The sequence below is a fragment of the Thalia democratica genome, chromosome 5 (assembly GCF_965202585.1).
Source record: "Thalia democratica chromosome 5, ktThaDemo2.hap1.1, whole genome shotgun sequence".
In the NCBI taxonomy this organism is placed as follows: Eukaryota; Metazoa; Chordata; class Thaliacea; order Salpida; family Salpidae; genus Thalia; species Thalia democratica.
Window position 1 is genome coordinate 67,465,609 of NC_139169.1, and position 25,151 is coordinate 67,490,759.

At 25.9% G+C, this 25,151-nt stretch overlaps 1 protein-coding gene across 1 annotated transcript; it reads left to right on the top strand.

The window, feature by feature from the left end:
- Window positions 1-22,944: 22,944 nt before the first annotated feature.
- Window positions 22,945-24,081, top strand: LOC145836765 (uncharacterized). Its single transcript, XM_082944538.1, has one exon. The coding sequence runs from the start codon at window positions 22,945-22,947 to the stop codon at window positions 24,079-24,081; it is 1,137 nt and encodes a 378-aa protein (XP_082800664.1).
- The last annotated feature ends 1,070 nt before the right edge of the window (window positions 24,082-25,151 follow it).

Sequence of the window (25,151 nt, forward strand, 5' to 3'; positions counted from 1 at the left end):
AAAATTTTTTTTATCCTAATCCAAGAGAGCTAATTTACTCTTTTTTAAGACATCCTCAATTTTTATTGAAATAATCAAATTGGTATGATTTTAAGATTTAATTAAGAATAAAACATATTTATGTTTAGTAATATAATTTAAAGTAAAAACGGTAGAAATAAAGTTATGTACAAATTTTAATAACGAATAATTAAAATGGCTATATTACTTGTTTAATAATGCTTATTTATACTTTCGCAGAAGTCATCAGCGTCCCATTTAATGATGTACAAACCAAGTTACAGAATACATGCGATCTCTCTGATGTTACTTCTTGCACATCTTGTAACAAAATTCAAGCTTCTAAAACAGCTTATAATGCGGTAAGTACTGTGTTGTAGTAAAAATGTCTTAATGGTTTTAAGTAGTACTTTCCATTGAAGTTTGTGTTACAAATCGTCTGATTTTTTTGTTTTTAGTCTGATGAAAGCCCTGAAGATTACTACAAAAAGTTCCTGCAAGCACATAACTGCCTGCGAAGCAAGGCACATTGTAAAAAGTGTCAAACTTTAATGAGGTTAGTATAGTTAATTAGATTTTTATGCATCAAGTTTTTAGGATTTGTATTAAAACACTTGCTATAATAGTATACAAAAATGCCATCTGATAACAATAATTTAAAATTTTTTATTTAAATACTAAATATATACTCGGACATTGATTTAATAAAATTAGATTTATTTTTCAAAAGTAAAATTTATTTTATTGCATACTTCTACAGTTATAACAAGAAGAAAAAAACATGGAGATGTTGTAAACAAGTTAAAAAAATAAGATGCAACTTTGAAATCAGTGAGAAGAAAGATACTTTTTTTGAGGGTTAGTAAATGGTTAACATCTTTTTTAAAACTATTTCTAAACAACTTTCTCGAATAAATAAAAATGAAAAAAAACATACATTTACAAAAAAATCGATAAAGATAAATATTGCTGGTAGAATACATCAAAAAATTAAATTGTTTTTACTAATTGTGTGTTTGCCCATGTAAACTCAAAAAGGTAGTTGTTAATTAAAAATGGTTAAAATAGTTAAAACCTTATTTTAATTTGCACAGGCACAAAAATGAAGTACGAGGATTTAGTGTTTTTTTTTTATCCGAGTTTGTCAAAAAAGAATTTGTGAATGAAAACGCTTGCAAAGTGAGCAAAATGACAAAAGCCAGTATGTTTGATTGGTGGAAGAAGTGTTGCGAGGTATAGTTTAATAAAACATTTAGATTCAGTGGTCTTAGACCGGGGTTTCACTAAATGTAAATCTTTGACAAATATAGAAGTTTTAGATTTCTTTTAGAGAATGATTGAAAATAAATAAAATAATACCCAGTTGTGCAAAGTAAATGAGGTTTTTAATATTACTAACATAGTTGCCAAAGTAAGCTTAAAAGTAAAAAATTGTTAATTTCAGCATATAAAAAAAACAAAGGGGTTAAAACAATTATTTTAAACATTTTACATGTGCAATAAGGTTATCTTGTTTTGACTAATAAATTACTCGATATTAACTGATTTTTACATTTCTATAAACTTAAATTGATTTACGTTTATATTTTGTCATTATAAATATTTACATTTGAGAATATTTTTTTTAAATCTTTTTATATCAGATTAAAGGTAATTCTGATCTAATACGTCTCAAATTGAAAAGTTTTTTTCATAAATTCTTATCTTTTTTTAAATATTTGTCAGCAACAAAAAAGTTTTACTTAAAAAAATCTAATCATGCCTTATTTTTTATAACATTTTGTATATACTAATTGTTAAAAAGTCTATTGTGTTTTATAATAACACTGCTTTCTATATGAGAACAGATCACAAAGCGTTTGTTTTTTGCAAATCTCTAATAGTTTTATCTGGAGGTTCTTTTCTAAGGAATATTTAACTAAACTTAATTTATTCAACTTAGTTTAATGAGGGTCAGTAGCTTATTATTAAAGACTACTTGTTAAATCTACTTGGATGTAAATACTGGTTAAAATTATGGTAAAATGGTAAAGGACATAAGCTGATAGCTAATTTAAAGTTGAAGTATAAAGGTTGGAAGTCAAGCAACACAGAAGGGGTTGAAGTCACTTTTACACGAGTAGTTACTTTTGCGCAGATTGACATTCTTGCACGGATTTAAACCTAGTTTCAGCTTATTGGTAAGCAGTTTTTCCTTTCGGCTTGGAAGTTTGCTAGATACGATTGTAGCTGTAGTTTACTGTTACCCCGTGACAAATTGTCTGCTCGTGCAAAAAAGATTTTTCCCTACAGGGTAGATATGTTACAATTAAAGATTACAGCTGAAAGATAAGATATAAAGAACCATTTTTTCTTTCTGTTTACGATTAAGTTAAGCAGTTATAATTATTTATTAAAAAATCAAAGCTAAACAGCGTTGACTTTTGAAAGTCAAAAATTAACACTTTAACTATATTGGTAAATACCTGTGTAAATCTGAAATTTTGGTATTCCATTTCTCCAAACTTACCATCAATTTTTTACAAAAGTACATTTTTAAAATCCTATAGAAACAGCGGATACTTAAACTAGAAACTTTTTATAGTATATTTTAAATCCCGCACTATTAACCATAATTAAATTTCAACCACAGGTATGTGCTCGATCACTCGAAAACAACAAGATCGGAGGAATTGGTGAAACAGTTGAAGTCGACGACGTTGAGTTCACTTTTAGCAGGGACGTCAGGAAAGACATAAGACGAATAAAATGCAGGCTATTCGCCGCCGTTAACGTGGAAACCCAGGAAGCAGTCGTCGTTTACTACAATGACCCGGATGTTAATTTGTCAATCGGACAACTGATGAAAAAACACGTGTTAGAAGGTACACTTGTAACTCACAAGGGAAAGGAAGGGTACGAAAACCTTCGGGATATGAAAAGCAGCAATGGTTCGTATTCTTACGAGATTAATGAGCATCAGGACTGTTTGCCCAACTTGGAGCGCTTGTTCGAGGAACTGAGGTCGAATGTGGGTAGGAAGGAATTGCATGCCTCCAGCGTGGAAGGATATATCAACAGGTACATGTATTGGAAGAAAAATCCCCAAAACACGTTGCACCAATTGTTGCTTGACATCAGTTTTAAGTACAATATAATCGATGAAATACCAGAAGCTCAATAAATGATTTAAATTTTTGTATTAAAGTCATCAGGGTTGCCAAAAATCTGGAATCCAGGAAGAACCTGGAATTTTAAACAACTTTTACAAGTTATACAGTAAAACTTAGATTTGATACAAAAATTTATTTATTAGAAAACAAATTTAAATTGAAAAAGCTTAAAAAAATCTTTTCAATGTCACTATGCTATTTACCACAGTTTTTTACCTTAAACTTGATTTTTAATAAAATATAGACACTTCTTTAACTTTTAAATATTTGTAATTTTAAAAACCTAGAGGAAATTTTCTTAAAACTTTTGGCAACCCTGATTCACACAAAACGGTTCAATATCAAGTTTTCTTTGAGGAGTTCACATAATGATGAAAGTTTACTAGCCGATAAATATTTATCGAGTCATTTTGCTCCCTAACTAGCTATTTTTTACGTATACTTTTTCTTCGTGATCTTTTTTTAAGTAACAAAAACTTAATTAAAATCTTCGTTAGTTTGATCCTTTTGTAGAGAAGTATGTTGCAATTGTGTAAAAACTAATACTTTTTTTATTACTTTTGTTATATTTAACCGGAATATCCTCATAGCTTTCACTCTCTAGTTAGATAATTTTTTATAGACATTCCTTATTTGTTCATAATCGTTTATTAAGTAGGACTGATGTTAATAAATGTTTTTTAGTATAAATTCTTTTATTGTAAAGTATGTCGTAATTTTGTAACTCGTTTTTGCCAATTTTAATGTTGAGTGCTTATAATAATGTTTACAAGTTAGCCTAATTTTTATGTAGAAACTTCTTAGGATTTTGCTTATGATACATACAAGGCCAAACATTGTTATGTGTTTAAAATCTTAAAGTTGAACCAAAATTACAAATTGCCATTTTTAAGCCAAGTATAACTGCGTTTTTTTCAACTTTAATTGTCAATAAAACTTTTTATTTATGATAACACAATTCTTAAGTTGTATAGAAATTTTTTGTAAACTAAAACTTCATCAAGTTAGCAAAGTAAACATGCGAAATACTTGTTTTATTATTACGTTATATATAAATGTCAGCTTTTACTTTATGTTTTTTCTGAAATCTCATTTATAACTAAATACAAGTTAAATAATTTACAAAAACCTAGGAAAAATTTATATAACATTTGCAATTGACTATATAGAAAGTATTCATTTTTATATTTTATTTCACAAACGTATTCAAAACTTTACTAGCTTCATTCTCAAGTGGCACATATTAAATGAATTTGAAACAATTTGCGAAGTAAAACAGTTAGATAATTAAGTTTAAATTATGACGTATGATTAAATTCAAATGAATACAAATTTTATAGTCTAGCAAGTAAGGGTAAGGGGTAATAGTTAAGTTATAAACAATAAAAAAGCTTGACTCGTTTAAAAGTGTCTTCGTGCAAAAAAGTCTTCGTGCATATTTGACACCTACCCACAATTACGTGCTCGCGAGCTGCAGGCATTACTTTTCTTGGAACAAATCTAATTTAAACTATAAACATTCTCGGGGCCGCACTTTTACCCTCATGGGCTGTAGATTGCTAAACCCTGTGAAAAATTTGATTACGCATTTTTTATATTTGAAACTAGAAAGTAAAAACTACTTAAAAGGTATTCAATGTTAATAAAGAAATGTAAAGCAAACTTATATTAATTGGTCAAGTAGTTGAAGTGAAATGGTCAATTTTTAGTTGTACATACAAATCATAACTTAAAAACAAAATTAAGTTATTTTGTATAGACGCTATAGAAAAAGACGTAGTGCTATTTGCTCTAACATATCTCAATTACTAATAGCTGTATAATGTAAAGTATACTGTTAAAGGAATAAGTTTAGTTCGTTCTCATAAATAATTAACTGTAATTAAACTTAAATGATAAAAAGTGAACAAATTTTATGTTGAATAGCAGTTTTTAAATTCAAAAACGTCATTTAGTTACTTACGCTAACATTCTTAATTGTAAAATTATACAAAATAGTTAAACCTTACTTTTACGTATAGGCTCTGAAAATTATGAAGTTTAATGTGACATTACAATGATAATTTAGTTTAACCTGTTAATGTTTATAACAAGTTGGGCATCAGCAAATAATGAAACTCTAATGGTATTTAGTGTTTGTAAAATCAGCATTTTTTAATTGACCGAAAACCAAAATAAAATATACGCTTAAAAAAAGTTTTTAATGAAACTTATAGGTTAACTTTCAAGGATCGCAAGACTTAAAGAAACTGGCTAAAACACGTCCCTGCTTTAACATTTATAATTTTTTTATAACCCTTATTGATTGAAAACAATATGTTTCATATTCAATAAAAAATTCAGATGTGTTAAAAATTATATTTCAGTTTTACAAATATTATATTTGTCAGGATTTTAATTTTAAATAGAGTGGTTAAAATTAAGACTAAGTTAGAAAAAAAGTTTTAAAGAATTTAAAACATAGGAAAAAATAGTCCTAAATTTTGTAGAGTTGTCAAAACATACGTTTCGTTATAACTATGTGTAAGATTATAAAGTTAAGGTATTATATATCGCTTTGGTAAAAGTAACACAAACATGAAACTTATCAGCATTAAAAAAAGTTGTTAAACACAGATTTACCTTTGGTTTTAACTGTAGTGATCGAGTTTGACTACACTTGATTTAATTTAATGTTTTTATTCTTCACCAAAGATATAAAAGTACAAAACTTCGTAAATCATTTCTTTAAAGTAACTTTTTTTTCTTACAATTGATAAATGCTTTCTATTTTTATTTATTTCTATGTTTAAAACCTACTTTAAATTACCTTTTCAAAAAAAAAAAAAGTAAATTGTAACAACCATAGATTTGAGACGGACTCATATCTAGGGATGCTATTCATATAAAAAAAACTTAAACTGTATTTATAATTTCATTTATTTACCTAATATATCCCTAACCTAAAGAAACTATACTTTTAAACTGGTTTCAACAATTACTCTAATTTATACAAAACACATTCTAATACACACATTATCATACGAAACTGCGTAACAAAAAATAATTTGCTGATATGAAACTGTCAGCATTGGCGCTAAAGCGCCCGCACAAACATAATCGTTTGTTTTGAATGAGTATTTTGATTTAAAAAACGAGGGAAAAGGAAGCCAACTAGAAGGAAAGATTGAAAATAATGAAAACAATTTGGAACACCAATATATCACAGCTTAGAAAATCATTACATTTTTACAAAGAATCTTAAAATTCACTCTTAATTTTATGCTTTTTAACACTGTTCTCCAATTAGTATATCGATTCTAAAAAAATTTTTGTGTTTATTAGTGCATAAGATGTGAAAGAGCTGAATATGTTCTAGGTTCAATTTGCAGATTACTAAATTGGCAGTTGTCTGTATGTTATGCACTGTCTATTGTTTTAATTTAAGTTAAGTTTCAGGATTAGAGATATACTAAGATTTGTTTTTGTTGGTAGTCTTAGTTTTAAATATTGTAATGTGAACTAACAAGCAAGCTAAAGTTTATTACATATACATATTTCTAATTGCAGCTTATGATTAATATAATTAGATTTATGCAACAAGTAAAAAAACTATAACTAAATTTAGAATGAGATTAAGTTCATTTAGTTTCAATTTTTTTATAACATAATAAGTCTTGTAGAAAAACTTGATTTTCATTAATTTTTAGAAGTTAAAGTTAATTTTAATCAAGAATAACAAAAAAAAAAAAACAGGATGACTCAAGACAGTTTAAGTTAACTCAGGACAGATTTTTCATCACAAAAATTTCAATTCTGAAAAAAAAAAGTTTATTACTTACGTATATAAATGTTTTACAAAAATATCTGTTTTAAAATGTTGTTCAACTTAAGAGTTTCATGAAATTTTAAATCATAAGCAAAAATTTCGTTACATAAGTTTACAACAAATAGAATTATTTTAAGAAACAGTTTGACATAGAATATTAGATATAAACGAAAGTATAAATTTTTTCCACATTTTGTATTGTATGAATGTAAAATGTATAAATCTAAGTAGATTACCCTTTCTCAGGTTATGCAGGAAATTTGTTCATAACAAAAAATACAATATATCTCGGGTTAGATACTTTTATATTTAAATATGACTGAATTAGGTAGATTTATCTTTCTTCTTTAGTTATTAAACTAACACTTCTAGGTATTTAATCTCGATTAACATTGACTATTATTAAACTTGCGTATTTTAATTATACTTAAAAAATAGTTTATCAACTCAAGATAGCATGATGTAAATCAGGGTAAACTTATGTAACTTAGGATTGCTTCTATTACTAATAAAGTAGCAAATATTAGCTTGCCAAATGATGTACAGTTTTATAGTAGATCAATAAGTGTAATAAAACAGGCTGGAAACTAAACCTTAAAAAAAAAAGGAAGTTAACAAATAAAAAATATAAAAAATAGTAAAAAATCATAACGACCTAGAGTTTTGATTTATTTTATTATTAAAGTGGCAATTTTTGTAAAAGTCTTTGATATTTATTAAAAATTAAAGGGTAAATCTGAAATTATAAAATATAATCCTAAAGTTTATCAAAAATATATTAAGTTCTCATCTAAATTATGACCATTATTTAATCTACTTTTGATGCAAAATTGTAAAAGTTTTGGAGGAGAAAATATTTTTTAGTTGAATTATAATAAATTTAAAGAGATATGATTCGGTTCTCCTTTTTAATAAGTAATTAGTAACAGGATTTACATACGATCAGGATATTTCTGGATAGTTTTGAAAATTTAAGAACTTAAAAAGTTACAAAAAAAGTATATTCTAGATTTTAGTTTAAGTAAGATTAAGTTGAATTCAAACTTTTATAATTCAGTTTTTTATAACAACTTTTTTGACAAAAACTTGAATTTGACAATTTTGAGAAATTAGAAAAATATGTTTTCTGAATTTGGGTAGTGACGTTCATTTCTAGACCTTTTTACAGTTGCTAATATGTATTTCATTTATACATTTGTATTATTTATTGTTTACAGTGAATTTTTTTTTTAAGATGTTATTTCTTAAAAGCAGACTATTGATTTTAATTCTAAGTAATTAAACGTAATATTTTTTTATACATTTCGAATATGTATTATTTTGTGTTTTGAGGTTTTAAATCATTCTACTAGAACATACTAAACTAAAGTTTTATATTATTATTGTTGTTTGCATGGTTTTTTAATACATTCTATTCATACGTGTCATGCCTAGTTTATATATGTATTATTTAATATCAGTATTAGTTAGGTTAAATTATTATTTACTTGTTATGGTTTTAGTGTGTGTATAAAACGTATTATAAAAATATGAGTTTTTAAGTTAAGTAACCTGTATTCATGGGTTACAATGAGTGTTGAATTTACAAAATGTTAAATTTAAGATAGTTTCAACCTTTGTTTGTGCACTATTAGATGTCAGCTGTAACATATTTAACATTTCAATTTAATTGTGATTTTATAATGAATGTACGTTTTTATAAATACTACTTGTAATAAATTTTATTTTAGAAAATTGTTTAAAGTTAACTGCTTAAAATTCTTTCATAAGTAACAAGTGACTATTTTGCATTCTTTTTAAACATTCAAGTAAAGTTTTATTCAAAAAAAATATAAGTTTAGTAGTAAAGTTGCTTGTATGTAATCAATTTAAAAGAAGCAAATTTTTATAAACTTCTTTTTATTTTGCAAATAAAAATTTAGTTTTAAAAAATTAAATTCTTAAAGTCTTTTACTTAGAAATTTTACTAATGATATTACATATACTAAAAAACTATATGAAGCACAGTGCTCTATATACATAACTTAATTATTAAGCATAATTTATTCAACAATTGTCAATTCAAGCTAACGCCATTTCACCTAGAAGCTTCTTCAGAGCTTTTTCAAATTGACAATAAAGTAAAATAAGCACACAAATATATATAATGAGATTAGTTAATGAGAAAATAGCTAGTTATTATTCAATTAGTAACTACATGCTTGAGCAAATACAAGGGAAGTTAAATAATTAATTGTAAAGATAAAACTAAGTAAAAACATTCTTCAAATTAAACAAAAATAAATATAAATGAATACTTGTAAACAAATTTCTAGTAATACAAAAAGTCATAAATAGATAAAACTGAAGACGGTATAAAAAACAAAAAATTAGAACAACATTATAACAAATAAATATCAAAAAGCTTTTAATGTAAGAAAAGAACTAACATCGATATGCCCCCATTTCAGATCTAGCTATTTTTAGTGCTATTTTTAGTTTTATTTTTGATATTTATTTTTATAATTAATTGTTTTTATTTTTTGTTTATTATATCGTCTTAAGTTTTATCTATTTATTATTTTTTCATTACTAGCAATTTGTTTACAAGTAATCATTTGTTTTTTTTTTTTTATTTAAAGAATGTTTTTACTTAGTTTTATCTTTACAATTAATTATTTAACTTCCCTTGTATTTGCTCAAGCATGTAGTTACTAATTGAATAATAACTAGCTATTTTCTCATTACCTAATCTCATTATATATATTTGTGTGCTTCATTTTATTATATTGTAAATTTGAAATAGCACTGATGAACCTTCTAAGTTAAACGGCGTTAGCTTAAATTGACAATTGTTGAATAAATTATACTTAACACTAACGATATTAAAACATAATTACTAATCATTTAAAGTTTAAATTCTTAAAGTACAAATATTAATCATTTCATTCCAACAAATAAACCATGAAACTAATGTAACCACATTTTAATATTCAGTTTACAGGGTTAGCAAAGGTTTTTAGAAACTATTTTTAAGGTTGTATGAATATTTTTCAAATGTAAGAAAATAAAATTTAGTTAGTCCATCTTTAGTATACAAATAAATTTAAGATAAATAATTGTCTTAAATAGATAAAAAATAAAAAAGAAACACAGCTAGGCGATGTGCTTTATCCCTTATTGACAAAATTTAACATAGAATAAACTCTGGAAAATATCTTTAAAGTATAAATCCATTTGTTTCATAAGCTTTATTTTAGTAAGTAAAATAACGTTGGTTTAGAGCGTGACTTCTCAAATTTATTTTGTTTTTGATTATTAATTGATAAATGAACTAACTCTTTATTAGTTGCTTCCTATAATAAAAATATTTTTATTAGATGTCTAACTTTAATTAATTTAAACTAAAAAAAGAACTTGACTCTATTGTTAACAACGAGTTATACAGTGATAATTTAATAACATTACATTTTTGATTTTATATTTTATTTAGTCCCTAATTTTCATAAAACAATAAAATAACATTTATTTGCAGAAGTATTAAACAATAAAAAACATTTATTTTTAGAAGTATTATTAACTAAAATGAAAGAAGCAGAATCTATCAAAGACAGGCGAGTGGCAAATAATACTAAGCCAGGCAGCAGTTCTTATGTACCTACTACTGAGTATTTAGTAAAGTGGAAGGGTTGTTCTGAGTTAGTTGTTTTAGATAGAGAAATTTTTATTAACTTATAAACTTAAAACGTTGTAAACTTTATTTAAAATTAATCTTTTTAAAAAAAAATATTCAGTATTTAGTATAAATCAGTTATTTTATATTTTACTATGCGCAGTTTTAAAAACGTTAGAAAACCACTACTGTATTTTATACTGTATTTATAAAAATTTACTAGTAGTTTGTATTTGCTGGCTATACGAATTTCATATTAAACAGTTAAGACGTTTAAATTTCTAATAATTTTTAGTTATTTGCATTATTGCCAAACACTCAGGATACTCGGAAGATTCAGGAAAACTCCGGATTTTTTGATATTATTTAAAATTTCATTGTGATTCAGGATAGCTGAGGATATTTTATGCTATTTTACTTTATTTAAATCTGGCTGTCTCGCCATAATTTTGTTTCATTTAAAGCTTCAGGATAGTTTTAAGTTTATAAGTATGTTGTCATATGTTTTGCAAAATTTTAAATGGTATTTAGTTGATATAATTTCAATACTACATATTTTATAACTATTTCGTAGAACTTGACTTTATCAAATTTAAAAAGTTGTTTTTAAGGATTTAAATGATTTTAATATGACTTTGGACAATTTTGTATCACCACAAACAGTTAAACAAAAAAAAAAAGGCAACCCTTTATGTAAAATTGTTTTTGTTAAATGTAAATTTGTATATTTATTTTGATAATTACTAAATTATCATTATTTATTTATTTTTTATATGTTTATATAGGTTACTACAATAGTTTAATTCGTAACACTTGTAAAATTCTTTCTTCTTTCAAAAGTTTAACTAATTAGTTGAGTCGTAGCTAAAACAAGTTTTTTAAATTTATTTGGATATAAGTAATTTTTCTTAAATTTTTATTTTGAAAAATATCAAACAGACCTTCTGGAACGTTTTATTTTCAATTTTAGTTATTCTTTTTTTTTACTTAGCTCTTAAAAAGTAAACTTTATTAATTTATAAAACTTGATACGTCATGTATTCAAGCAAATTTTACTTTTCTTGTTGACTGTACTTATTATATTAACAAACTGAAAGAAGCTGTTTTGTTTTTGTTGACTTAAGACTAAAGTTGTTTTAATTCATAAATATCAAAACTTTTAGAAATGAAAACTCGTGGGTACCAGTTAAGGAGTTAGAAGAATATCAAGAGTTAATAAAACAATTTAACATGACTAAAAACAGGTATGAAGTTTGGTATAGGATTCATTATAAGCCGAAGTCTTGTTACTTAAATTGTATTTTAAAATTTTAAGAAAAATTAATTTTATTTAAAAGTATTGATTCAAACGTTTAGTTTTTGTGTTTGTATACAAGTAAATGTAAGAAAAAAATATGGAATTCGAACTGTATTTGTTGTAAATTATTTTGGTTAAATTCTTTATTCTTGCTCAAAGGCACACTTAGTAGTAAAAGGTTTTACTAATAACTAATTGCATTTAAAGGTATTTATTATTTGATTTTCGAATTGTACTTTAAAGACCGAATATTTGGTCAAGAACATACTATTAAGATTGTTATTGCTTTGTAAACAGTCTATTAAGGTATATTTATTAAAGATAAACTTTTATTTTCATTTGATGTTAAAAAAAGAAAATTTTATTTTTTTAAACAATATAAAAGTATGAAAACAACGGTTCTTAAACGCACAATTTGTTTAATCGTAATAAATTAAGTCTTTAGATAACGAAATTTGTAAAAAGTTAGAATCAAAGACAAAAAAAATTCTCAATTATTTTTCTATTTTAAAACAAACTTTGCTTACAGTTTCTTACTTCTGCAGCTAAGACTTTAAGATATTTTAATACTTACAAAGTATTAAATTTAAGTCATTTAATACGAATATAACTAATAGCTTTAAAACTAAAAATTTATCAGATATAGCAAAACACAGCAGCCGAAAAAGTCCAGTGAAAAAGTCTCAACCAGTGTAGGTCAGCAACAAAGTGGTCAGCGAAATCCTAAACCTTCAAGAGCACCAGCAGCACCATTTAAAACTCACGTGCTTAACTCATATATGAATTTAGTGAATAACACAACAGCACAAAATTCCGTTCCTAATAGTTTTCATTCACATTTGCAACATATTGTATCAAGTATGGGCTTTGGAATGCCGGGATGTGATTTAAAAGATTTTAAAAACGAGGGAACAATCGCAAACTTTGATAAAAAGAAGAAAAAGTCAGCCGGACAAAACTTTTATGGGGTCGAAGTTGCACTAAATGATGGAAATTATAATGACGACTGTACTGTTTGTTTAAGTCCTTTAAAAGAAAACGGACCGGTAAAAGGTACAGATGTTTGCGAGCATATCTTTCATGAAAAGTGTCTGATAGACGTTTTAAAGCAAAGCCACAAGTGTCCTGTATGTCGTGCCGTTATTATAGAGAAGCTAGGTCCATGTCCAGATGGCAACATGAAAGTAAAAACTTGTAAAACCATGCATTGTGCAGGCCATGAAGACTGTGGAACTATTTGGATTGATTATGAGCTTCTTGGAGGTATTCAAGGACCCCAGCATGGAAACCCGGGAACCAGGTATAATGGTGATCATAGAAGTGCATTCCTTCCTGACAACGAAGCAGGTAGAAGGGTTCTTGAGCTGTTCAAGAAAGCATGGAAGATGAAGCTGACGTTCACGGTTGGAACTAGTTTGAGCAGTGGAGCGCGGAACGTGATTACTTGGAATGACATTCACCACAAGACTTCTTCTCATGGTGGACCATATGGGTATCCGGATGCGACTTATTTAGAGCGAGTCACTGCTGATATGCACGCTCTTGGTGTTAGGTTGGATGAGCGATCCAGCTGAATGATGTTTAATTAAGTCATTAGTTATTAGTAATTAGGTCATAACTTTAATAGGCCAGTATGCATAACAAAGTTATTTTACTGTCTTGTACTCGTAGAAAATAAATATAAAAAATTAGTATTATGGTTGTAAAAATTATTTAAGCTCTGGTTACTGTTTTTTTTACAGTGATAGATTTATTAAAAACAAGTTGCACGTAGAATATATTTGATCTACGTGATCATTTTGTAAAAATTTGTTGTTTTTTTTTATACAGCACGGTTTTTCTTTTTTTTTTTTATAAGAAACAAAGAGAATTACAAAGCTTATAAGAATCTTAAAAGAGTTTAATAAAGCTATAAACCCCTATCAATAAAACATCTTAAACGACTGATTTTAACTACGCCGAAGGCTTTTTTATCATTAACGCCTGAAAATTTAGTCTAACTTTAAAATTACAACCGTATGTTAGCTTATGGCCCTCTAACTTTTTAAAAACATTCGTTAATTTTAGTATAATTGGTTTAAAAACAACCGTTAATCGCATTAAGATATTTTTTTAAATTTTTATATTAAACTTAAAAGTATCTTATGTAAGTTTTACATTCTATGTAAAATGGCTCAATGGCCCGCTTACTAGTTACAGGAACTTTTCTATCTTATTTCTAAATTTTCAAAAATATTTTTTCGATTTTACTTTTTTTTCAGTTTCAAAGTACATGTTTCAAAGCAGACGTATTTTATTGAATTATCTGAACTGAAGGTATGTTTGTTTAGAAAGTTTAATTAGTTTTACAGTCTTTTAGACCTTAGATATAGTATTAATTTTTTAAACTTTAACATATTCTTTGACTATTACATCAGTTATTCAGGTATTAACTTAAACTCATAATAAGTTTTTGTTTGTGTTGTTTAGTCTTATTTTAGCTCATTGTTATAAAAAAACAATAATAATTAAAAAACATTTAGTCAGATATTATTAGAAACTCGAACTTACGTATTGACAAACTCTTTTTTTTTGACCTATATTGCCAATTAAATAAAAATATAGAACTTATATTTTGCAAAATAATCATTATTTACTTAAATAGTTTAAAGTTGGTCTAAACAGTTGTTTGATTTATGATAAACTGTTTATATATTCTATTATAGTATTACACAAAAACTGCATGTACAGTTTTACCTAAAAAGTAATTACGACATAATCTAGGCAGCCTCATGTCAATTTATTTTAAAAAGTTGCTATTAGAACTTATTGTGTCAAAAAATGTCTTTAGACAGCAAAAATTATAAAAAGTCGTACCTTATTTTGAATAAAAACGTATTAAAATGAGTAGCAATAAAAAATAATTACTAGTAATAGTCAAAATTTACAGTTTTGTTGTGAATTTTAAACAATTTTTTATGTTTTGTTTTGGAAAAAGTACTTTAGGATATAAGGTAAATGGCCGCTAATTATTGCTATGTAGTTAACATTTTTCAAGTGGGTCACAAATCTCTGACCCTGACATAGTCAATTATTTTAAACTGTTAAAGAAACTAGTTTAAAATTTAGGAAATTCCAATGATAAACTAGAATTTATTACATCATCACAGAGTTGAGATGCTTCGCAAAAAGCAAAATTGCCTAGCAAAAAGTAAAATTGCAGCCCGCAAGAGATGCTTTTTAGCTTACACTAGATGTTCTGTTGTTAAAATATAGATAAAGAAAATAAAGAAGGTCTAAATACTTTTTTGTAAGCTGTTAAAGAATTTTTTCTTGATATAAAAATTGAATGAACAGTTATTGAAAAAGTCACAATTTCAAGGAAAAATCTACTATTTGAAAATTTTATACAACAAAACACGCTTAAAATTGCTCGAAGTGCTCAGTTTGTTTACCCTAGAAAAGCCTGCTCAAATTTATTTTACAAAAGAAAACAAAGTAAATGCTTGAAATAGTTTCAGAGGTTTCAGGAAGGCAAGTCTAAACTTTTTTTAAAAGAAGGTTCACAATTTTTTTTGTTCTTAATTTGCCACTTATGTATACATTTCTTAGGTATGCACTGCCAGTAAAGTACGCAATATTTAACCGAAAAGCTGTGTGTTTAAAATGCTTTTTTCTGGTTCGAAAATAAAAAAACATATGAGTAGTAATAAAAAGTATTATAATTTTTTATTTATTAAATTGTACTAAGTTTAGATAAACTAAAACTAAAAGAACCAGTAAAAAGTTATGAACTCACAAAATTTTATTTAAATGACAGTATAGATGGAGTTCTTAAAAATTTTTGTTTTAAATCCTAAACACTTGACATTTACATATCTATTTAAAATTAATATTTTCTTTCAAGTTATTTATTCATCAAAATTTAAATTTCACTAAAAAAATGTTTAGACATATACAATCAAATAAAAATACCTTTAAATTATAACTAAATGTTTGCCTGATTGTGCAGGGTTTCTAATGCTGGTATTGAAATTTATCTGAGTTGAAAATTTTAAAAAATAAAGAATCAACTTTGTGGCCAACAGATATACAAAAATAAAATAACTTGAATAAACATATTAAAATACCATTAAAGGATAAAAGAATAAATTGCAAGGTGGTGTAGAAGTCTAAAGATGGTTTTGAAAACTCTCTGAGTTGAACTTTTAAAAGTTTAAAAGCTTCACACAACATTATTACATACAATCAACTAAGTAAAATAAAACTTTAGTGATCATATTGGACTTATTAGTTCAAAAACAATACTTCATCAAAAATAATTTACACAAATAATTTATAATGGGAACTAAGAGCATCTTAGTAAAATGTTTCCCAGAAAAAAATGCTACTTTTAAACTTTTAACTATTATCACGTCACAATTAAAGTTTTATTTGAAATCTATTTCAGCTAGGCAAAAACGAGCATTTTTTGTTACGGAAACCTATAATCTTTCAGTGTTATAAGTTCAACATTCGTTATTCAAAGTTTATCAAATAACCAAAACAAAGTCAATAAATTTTTTAGTATTCTAAGAATATTTTTTTCTTTTTCTTTGTTTTTTTCAGGTGGTCACAGGATTTTTAGGTGGTCACATAAAAAGGAAACCAGTTGAAACAAGCCTCTAGTTTACAAGCTAAGTCGTGACTTTTATATACTTTTTAACATTATAACTACTCAATTTGTTTGAATTTTTTGTGAAAAAATTTAGCTACATGTGATATTTTACAATCCTTTTCTAGTTCTATTGGTCTGTTTTCTAAATAAAAAAATTTTCTTGGAACACTTTTTTTTTCGTTTATTTAGATTTTAAGATTTAAGATTTTTAAACATTATTTATTAGTTTTTTTGCACTTACTACATTGCCAAAAAAAACTATGGTGGAAATTCAGTTTTCAGCTAAAGGAAATTTTATTAAAATAATTTAAAAGACAACTAAAAAACTAATAACTTATATTAAGTTATTTTAATCATTTATTATCAAAAATTAATTAGGAGTTTTCACAAGAAATATTGTGAAAATGAAGCTCTATTACAGAGTTCATGTTTAATTGATGAGTTTAAGTTAATGTTGATGAGTTTGTAAGTAAGTTAAAATGACTTTATTGAACAGCACTATTTTTTTAACTGTTTTATTACATAAATACATTAAATAATATATTGTAACAGGATATCAAACTGCATTTGGTAATATTTTTTTAATGGAAAGTATTGAGAACTCTCTTGCTCATCCATGCGTTTAAGAGAAAGCTCGTAAGGTCACGTGTTTTACTGATGCAATTTGCATTTGCATACTACAGCCATATATAAATACTCAACAAGTGAAAGAGATTTCATTCAAGCCAGGCCTTGCTGCAGTAAACATGTAATTCTAGTTAGAAAATTGTGTTGTTTTATGAAAATTTTTATGTTTAAGAAGGAATTTTTCTCATAAGTATTTTTATAGTTTTAAGTTCAAGCAGTTAATTCTTTTTTTAATTTAAACATTCTCAAAATATACCTTATTTAGATGTAAATTGTGTTTAAAAGTTTTAATAAAATAATATCTTAAGCATGTTGCATGAAATTTTACATGGTTCTTTGTAATTGTTAGTGTTTGCATTTGTTCTTTGATATAAAATATTTTCATTTATGACGTGCCTTGTTTATAGTTATAGAGTAGCTCTACCCCTAAGTACTACTTAATATTAGTATATATTAGTATAGAGTAGTTGGGTTAATGTTATTTATTTATTAGGGTTAATACTATTGACTTGTAACATACTATAACAATAAGTTTATTGATAAAATAAAGCACATTATCTGTAAGTAACAATATACATTTTATTACTTTATTATCTTTCAACTTACAAATCAAAATATCTAGAATTAAAGAAATAATAAATATAGGACAATATTATATATACTTATGTTTCATAACAAATACTCACTATACTTACCAGTTGAATTTTTTACCTTGATAGTGTTTATAACTGAACATATTTTTTGTAATGTGCAGGACGTAAGTTTAATGTATGTGTCTTAAACACTAAAAACCTTAAATAAAATTCAATTTGAATTATTTTTTATTTCAAACAAAATACTCAACGCCAGCTTTAATTTTTTGGTATAAATCATAAATTATTTTTTTTACACTGACTTATTTTCTTAAATCACAAGAAAACAAAAGTTTAATCCTATAGGTTTTATAGAAATATTTTTTTTCAAGATTATAAAAAACTTAAACTATAATAACTTACTAAGATCACTTTTTTAGTTAGTTTAGATTAATAATTTATTAATCACACCTTTTGGCTTAAATACCCTTTTTTTATAGTACTAACTAGTAATAATTTTATTACCATCTACGAACTGAAGAAAAATATAATTTTTATAATATGAAATTGTGCTAAAATTTTTGTTTGAAAATAGCTATTGAATAGTTTTATACTCTCGTTATAAATTTATTTTGAGCATATCTAATTTTTACTATTTACAAATATTAGAGAAATTTATTTTAACATATAAGCGATTAAAATTTAAAAGTTTGAAAAGTTTTTTTTTTTCAAGACAAAAATTTTCACTAAAATTATATCTCATCTTACACTTATTTACACGTTTTAGGGGGGTGATTAGACTGATTTCTTGAAGCCGGTGCGACCCCTAAATAAAAGGAAAACATTGTTTAACCAGAATCTTTAAAATTGTTTATTTTGTTGTATTAGTTTTTACTTAATTTTTGAATAATGAATGCTGATTTACATTTCGAAAGTATTAAGAGTCATTTGTTTCTGTGTAAACTAGCTGGCCCTAAACATCAGCTGAGAGAATTTTAGAGTTTCAAACACATTGTGATGACACAGAGCATCAAAAATTTATAGGATCCTTAACGTGTGCAAAACTTGTACGAATTTGCATAAAGTTTTCAACTTAAAATGCTACCATTAATAAATCAAGATTATGCTTAGTTTTTGAACTAAATACTACAAGTATTAGCTAAGTATTTATGTATTATATAGCAATTACTGACAATGATAAATTAAATTAACTTCTGGCACGCATTTTCATACAAATATTCAATTTTACATTTTCAAAGTTTTGGTTTTTATAGTTTACCAAAAACTAACCATGTCATTTTAGACACTAAACGTCGAAATTAAAATAATGACATTTTATCATTGAATTAGATTTAAATAAAAATATGTTATCTCAAAGTTATAATTCAGAACAAGCTTTCACTGAACGAGAACACAAATACGAGTTTGAAGAAACATATTGAAATCAAACTAACAACCAAAAAGTTGCTGGTTATTTTAAGATAAGCGAAATCTACAAGCTATTTGCAGTTAGATTACCACAGCTTGGCGAAAGTGGTGCGCAGTTCTAATGTAAACGCCACCTCGGAACTCGAAGTGTTATATGCAACCACAGCTTGGTTGAGTAAAAACTTCAAAAAACGAAGCAAGTTTGCGAAAAGTATTGATGCTTAAAATTCGTTTTGGCGTGCTGTCGGATCAAAACTCTAAACGCATTTTGTCTAAAACACCAAAGTTAGCTGGAACGATCGGAGAAATATTAAAAGACGACTTTCTCAAAAAATTACTCAGTTTATTTAGATAATATAAGGTGCAGTAATGCTTACAAATGTAGTTACAAATCATCACAGTACTAAAAAAATATTTAACTTGAGACATTAAGTAGAGTAATTCAACTTTTTAGTCTTATTTTTATGTTAGGTAAGTAATAAAGCATTTACATGTTATTGTTTGAAAAAGTAACTTATGAGATATCAGCAATCAAAGTTTGAAAGTGTTGTAAGTTTCTTGAATAGATCTAAGTATTTCACTAAAAAACTATCTACTTTTATACCTTTTAAGTATTGTTTTCAGAATATTGTTAGTTGAATCTAAAGTTTTACAAGATTATTTTAATAGTTTTAGGGTTGCCAACAACTTAAGAAATGTAAGAAATTCTGAAAAATCTCAGAAAGACTCAGGCGAGTTTAATATATTGTTATACAGGATGACTCAAGTACTTTATTTATAAAACCAATTTGGGAATATTTTTAAAAATTTTACAATTTTCAATCAAATTCCAGATTTTTTAGATGTTGAGTGAGATTAAGTAGTTGCAGTTTAAATATTTTGATATTTTGTTATTTTACAAACAGAATTATTCAAAAACCAAATTTTTTAGATTTAAAAATATATATCTAAATGTTGATTCTTTCTTAAAAAGTATTTAGTATTTAAATAAAAAATTCCAGCATATTCAATGCAAGGATACGTTATTTGACTCAAAGAGACAATCCTACGATTGCTACTTGATCTACTTAGATCTTATTGGTAAAATAAAAAAGTGAACAAAAAACTCATAACATACTCAATTCTGTATTTATAGTCTTAATCTCTGAAATATATAAAATACTTAAAAAAATGTGAAACAATGAACTTTATATGTTTACACATTAAAAACAGACTAGAGTTATAATTTAAATAAATCTATTAGACTTAAAATGAAAAACAATAATACCAGTTAGGCTTTGCTTATCCAAGTCAATGAGAAAACCAGTAGTAAGTCAAAAGAAATGGGTAGTAAAAATACTAACTAACAATTATATAACTTTAACTTTTAGAAATATACTCTCAAGTTTTATTTTAAGTATATGTTTTCTCGTCAACATCTTAAAAAAAATTCGGGTGTAAAAATTGTCAGCATCAGTAGACTTAGATTGTGATAGAAGAAGGGTCAGTTTAATTTTTTTAAGATTTTAGGAAAAAGATATCGATAAGTTGTTTTGCAAAAAAAAAATATAACGATTTATTAGTAGTCTCAACACGTTTAAAATAGTTTTTAAAGTATGAAATTAACGTTAAGTAAAAGATTTTGTAGTCCATCTTGAAACTTTTAGAAACTTGAATAAAAATGTTATATAACTTTTAGTTCTGGCTGCTAAACACTTATCAATTTACAATAAAATCTACTGCAAAATTTCAAAAGCAATAAAATAACTAAAAAATGAATAAAAGTAGTCAAAGAACAAGCACTCATCTTTACAAGCTAAGAAAAAGTATAATAAACACAGACTATTGTTTCACAAAACACAAAAAGACGTCGAAGAAATTTACAGAAAAATCCGCAATTAGTAACTGTTAAACGACAAAACGCAGTAAGAAATCGGATCACAGGATTAACAACTTGGAAAAAAGATATAATAACCGATGTTTATTTAAACTCACTACCAACTATATTTGAAGTAGGACATAATCAATTCATACTTATATTCACTTAAGACGAACACATTTTCGCAATTAACAATTTGTTGACAAAAAAAAAGATTATCAAACTAAAGCTATTTAGATATAAATTGAAAAATTTGACAGCTTAATATTAAAAGAAGCTGGCGAGAAAATTTATTGCAGTACTTGTATGAATGATGAAGCAATGACATCATAATGATTCAATTGATTTTTAGCCACATCAATTAAATAAGAATTTGTTTTTAAGCTAGCTCAATTGTCTAATTTGTAGGTATAACTACAGTTTGCAAGAAGATGAAATAAACTAACAACGATTAAAAAATACTCTATACTTTCTAAGTTAATACTTCTAAAATCTTTATTAGTTTGATTAGAAGTTGAAAACTTAACAATGAAATTAGAAAAATAAAAATTTCATGTTCAATTCGTATTATCTTGATTATGGTTATTTTCAAGGATACAGATTTATTTTTACTATTTATGATTTCTCTTTTGATGTGCTACTTTTAATTGTTTTATCAAAGTAAAGTCTTTTAATAAATAAATTTAGTCTAAAATTTAAAATATAATTTATCGTATAAAGTAGAACTAAAACAGTTAAGAAAACCAACTATTGGCTTAACTATACTGAAAGTGGACTAAAATCTTAAAAATAATATCTTTTTATGCAATTTATAAAAAATTATTTCAAAAAAAATATTATTTAAGTATATATTGCGTTGTTTTGTTTTTTGAATATCATATATATTTCTGCCGTTGAAGTTTAAGCATATTACAGCCTAAAATATTTAACATAATTCAGTTAGATGTGTGTATTTAATTGGTTATTAAACTAAAATTGATGTCAATCTTTTAACTTAATACTACTTTCTTACTAGTTAGTCATGAAGTTACTCTAAAACTACAGTTGAAACTGTATTAAGATTTTGCATAAAACTTACTTTTTTATTTTAAATTTTATGTTTTAAATTCCATATTTAAATTAAACAATTTTATTACACTAAAAAACAAAACACATTTATAACTCTTTCCATAAAACAAGTAAAAAATGTTATGACAAATTTATTTTTACTGTTAAAATTATTATGGATACATAGATCAGATGTTTATTTTTATTTTTATTTTAAAAAAATAAATAATTTTATTTAGGCAGGTTTAACTTAAAATGAGTTTTAAATTATCAAAAAATCGTAGAAAAAGCTTTAGTTTAGTTAAAGCATGCAAAAACAATGCTCGAAAGATAAATGAAAACAAAAATGAGATAAAAATTTTTGAAACAGGTTTGTTTTTCGTTTTAAAATATGTGTTTCGGAAGTATTTATTTATAAACCTTATGATTATTTTGTCAACTTCAGATTTGCTATTAAACCAAGTTACCTCTGGATTTTTAGAAAAAAAAAACCATTTTTCTAAACGCTTCAAATATATTTTTTAATTGCTTCATAAATAACAAGTATTTAAAGTTAAGGTTTGAAAATAAAAGGTGTTAACTAATACTTTTAAAACATTTTTAGGTAGGAAAAAATCTAAAGAAGCAATGTTTGTATCGGCTTTTAAACTAAATAAACTTTTTCTACTAACAAACGTACCAAAACTAAGCAGAAAAATCGAAGATAGTTTAACTGTTCAAAATGTATCTACATACTACCAGATGTCATACATTTACAATCTAAACGTTCTATTTAAAAAAACGTTCAGCTTCATTGAACGTTGTTTTGTAGTGGTTGCTGAAACTAAAAACTTTTTAGAAATAGAAGACATTTTGATTGCAAGAATAATGGGTAGTTCTGGATTAAAAATTACTTCAGAATTAGAAGTTTTCAATGCTATAGATAGCTGGACTAGCTACAATACACAAAAAAGGAGCAAGCATGCAAAACATCTTTTTTTAAAGGTTCGGTTTCATCTTTTGCCCGATCGCACATTGAAACACGTTATTGATAAATCTTCATACTTTTCTAAAACTAAAGAACATGGTGCACTGTTCAATGCAGTTATGGGTAACAAAGATAATTTTCCAAAAAAGTTGCTAAACAACTGCTACACCCATAGATATTGCGACCAACATGATTTTGATATAGTTATTTGTGGAGTTTTAGATGAACATTTAAAAAACTCAAACAAAGTGTTTCACAAAACAATAGAAAATGTGAAATTTATTACTCCAAAGAAACAAAAAGCAAATTTTAACCGAGTGGTTTGTTTGAAAGGAGAAATTTATGCAATAGCAGCAGGTAACTACATGTTTAAGGAAGACAAAACTACCATCGAAAAATACATTGCAAAAACGAATACTTGGGAGAAAGTTTCACAAATAGACGACAACGGAGGACGAAGATCATTTTGCTGCTGCGCTTTCATGAACGAAATATATTTACTAGGCGGCCGTTACCGATGGTACGTGACTGACTCCTGCTTGAAGTTTGATGCAACAAGCCGCGCTTGGAAGGGAGTCACGGAGATGAGCGAAGCGCGCCAGCATGCGGCGTGCGCCGTTTTCCAAGGAAGAATCGTGGTTTGCGGCGGGGAACATGACGAAGATGAAAATTACTCGGAAACGGTTGAGTCGTATGACGTCATCACCGACACTTGGTCGCCGATGCCCAGCATGATGGAAAGCAAAAGCAGGCACAGCGCAGTTGCGGTGAGAAGCAAGTATTACGTCATCTGCGAACACGATTTTTGCGAGGTCTTTGACAGCGTTTGTAACAAGTTTGTTGCCTTAAAAGAACCGAATCTAAAGTCTAGACGAATGAGTGAAGCTGTTTCATTTGGCAGTAAAATTTTTGTGTTTCGTTTTACTGAACCTAGTTTGGTTGTTTATGATGTTGATAAAGACGAGTGGTCGGAGGAACTGTGTGAAATTACCAAAAATGTTCAATGTTTTTCCTGTACAGTTGTACCATTTTGTTAATAAATTTGAAGTATTAATTGACTTGCTAAGTGCCAAATAATTGTATAAATGATTTTTAGTGGCGTATTAAGGCTTTTTTCAGTGACGAAGATTTTTATTATCAAATAATTACTTTCTATAGTAATTTTTATCAAAATACTTTTAGGAATAATGTATTTGTCTATTAAAATGCTAAGAAATTAGTTTAATTATTACAATCAAGCTTTTACAATATAATTTCTTAAAATTAAATATGTATTATTGTTTTAAGAAATTGTTTTTTTATTAATTTTTCAAATACTGTTTAATCTTGTTAAAAGTTATATTATTCTTTCATATTATAAAACAATTTATAATTAAAAGTTTCTCTCTAAATGAGTTCATTTAACAGAAATCTTAAAACAACTAGAGTCGCTTAAAAAAAGCTTTAGTAGAAATGTAGAAATATCGCATGCTTCTTCGCTTTCTTAATTATATAAGAGAAGAACTTAAAAAAGTATTTATTTCTCAAGGCTTAAATATGTTAATTTTCAACATACTTTGCTTTTGGTAGAATGGTTATCTTAAGTCACCTGCTAACTCTTTTTTAAGCTGAGTACTACTTAATCTACTATTATGCTTATGTATTCTTTATAGTGTGTATTTACTTTGTATATATTGTTATATGCTATATACAAAGATATAAATAAATACAGTAGTAGTAAAATTGTTTATATTGAACATTTTATCAATAAAATGCTATTAAATTAGACATTTAAAACTATTTACATATGTCATACAAGCTGAAAAATGTTAAAGTAATTTATCTAAAAAATTAACTAAAATTTATATTTCTGTCACGTCATTTATTTCTGAATTGAAAAAATATTGAAACTTTCTTAATGACTTTATCATTATGTTTACAAAAATTATTTTTTTATAAAAGTAACATAGTGTAAACAAAGAGATTATAGTTTTCTAATGTTATAAAAAAAATAATAAAATGATGCACTTCAGTCAGAATGGTTTGAGAATCTAAAAAAGATCTCAATTCCAATCTACAGCAGAAGGACCACGTGCAGGCATTTGCAAAATTATATTTATGCAAAAGT

Coding starts and splice junctions, on each gene's coding strand:
- LOC145836765 (XM_082944538.1), top strand. CDS start 22,945: ATGGGTAGTTCTGGATTAAAAATTACTTCAGAATTAGAAGTTTTCAAT.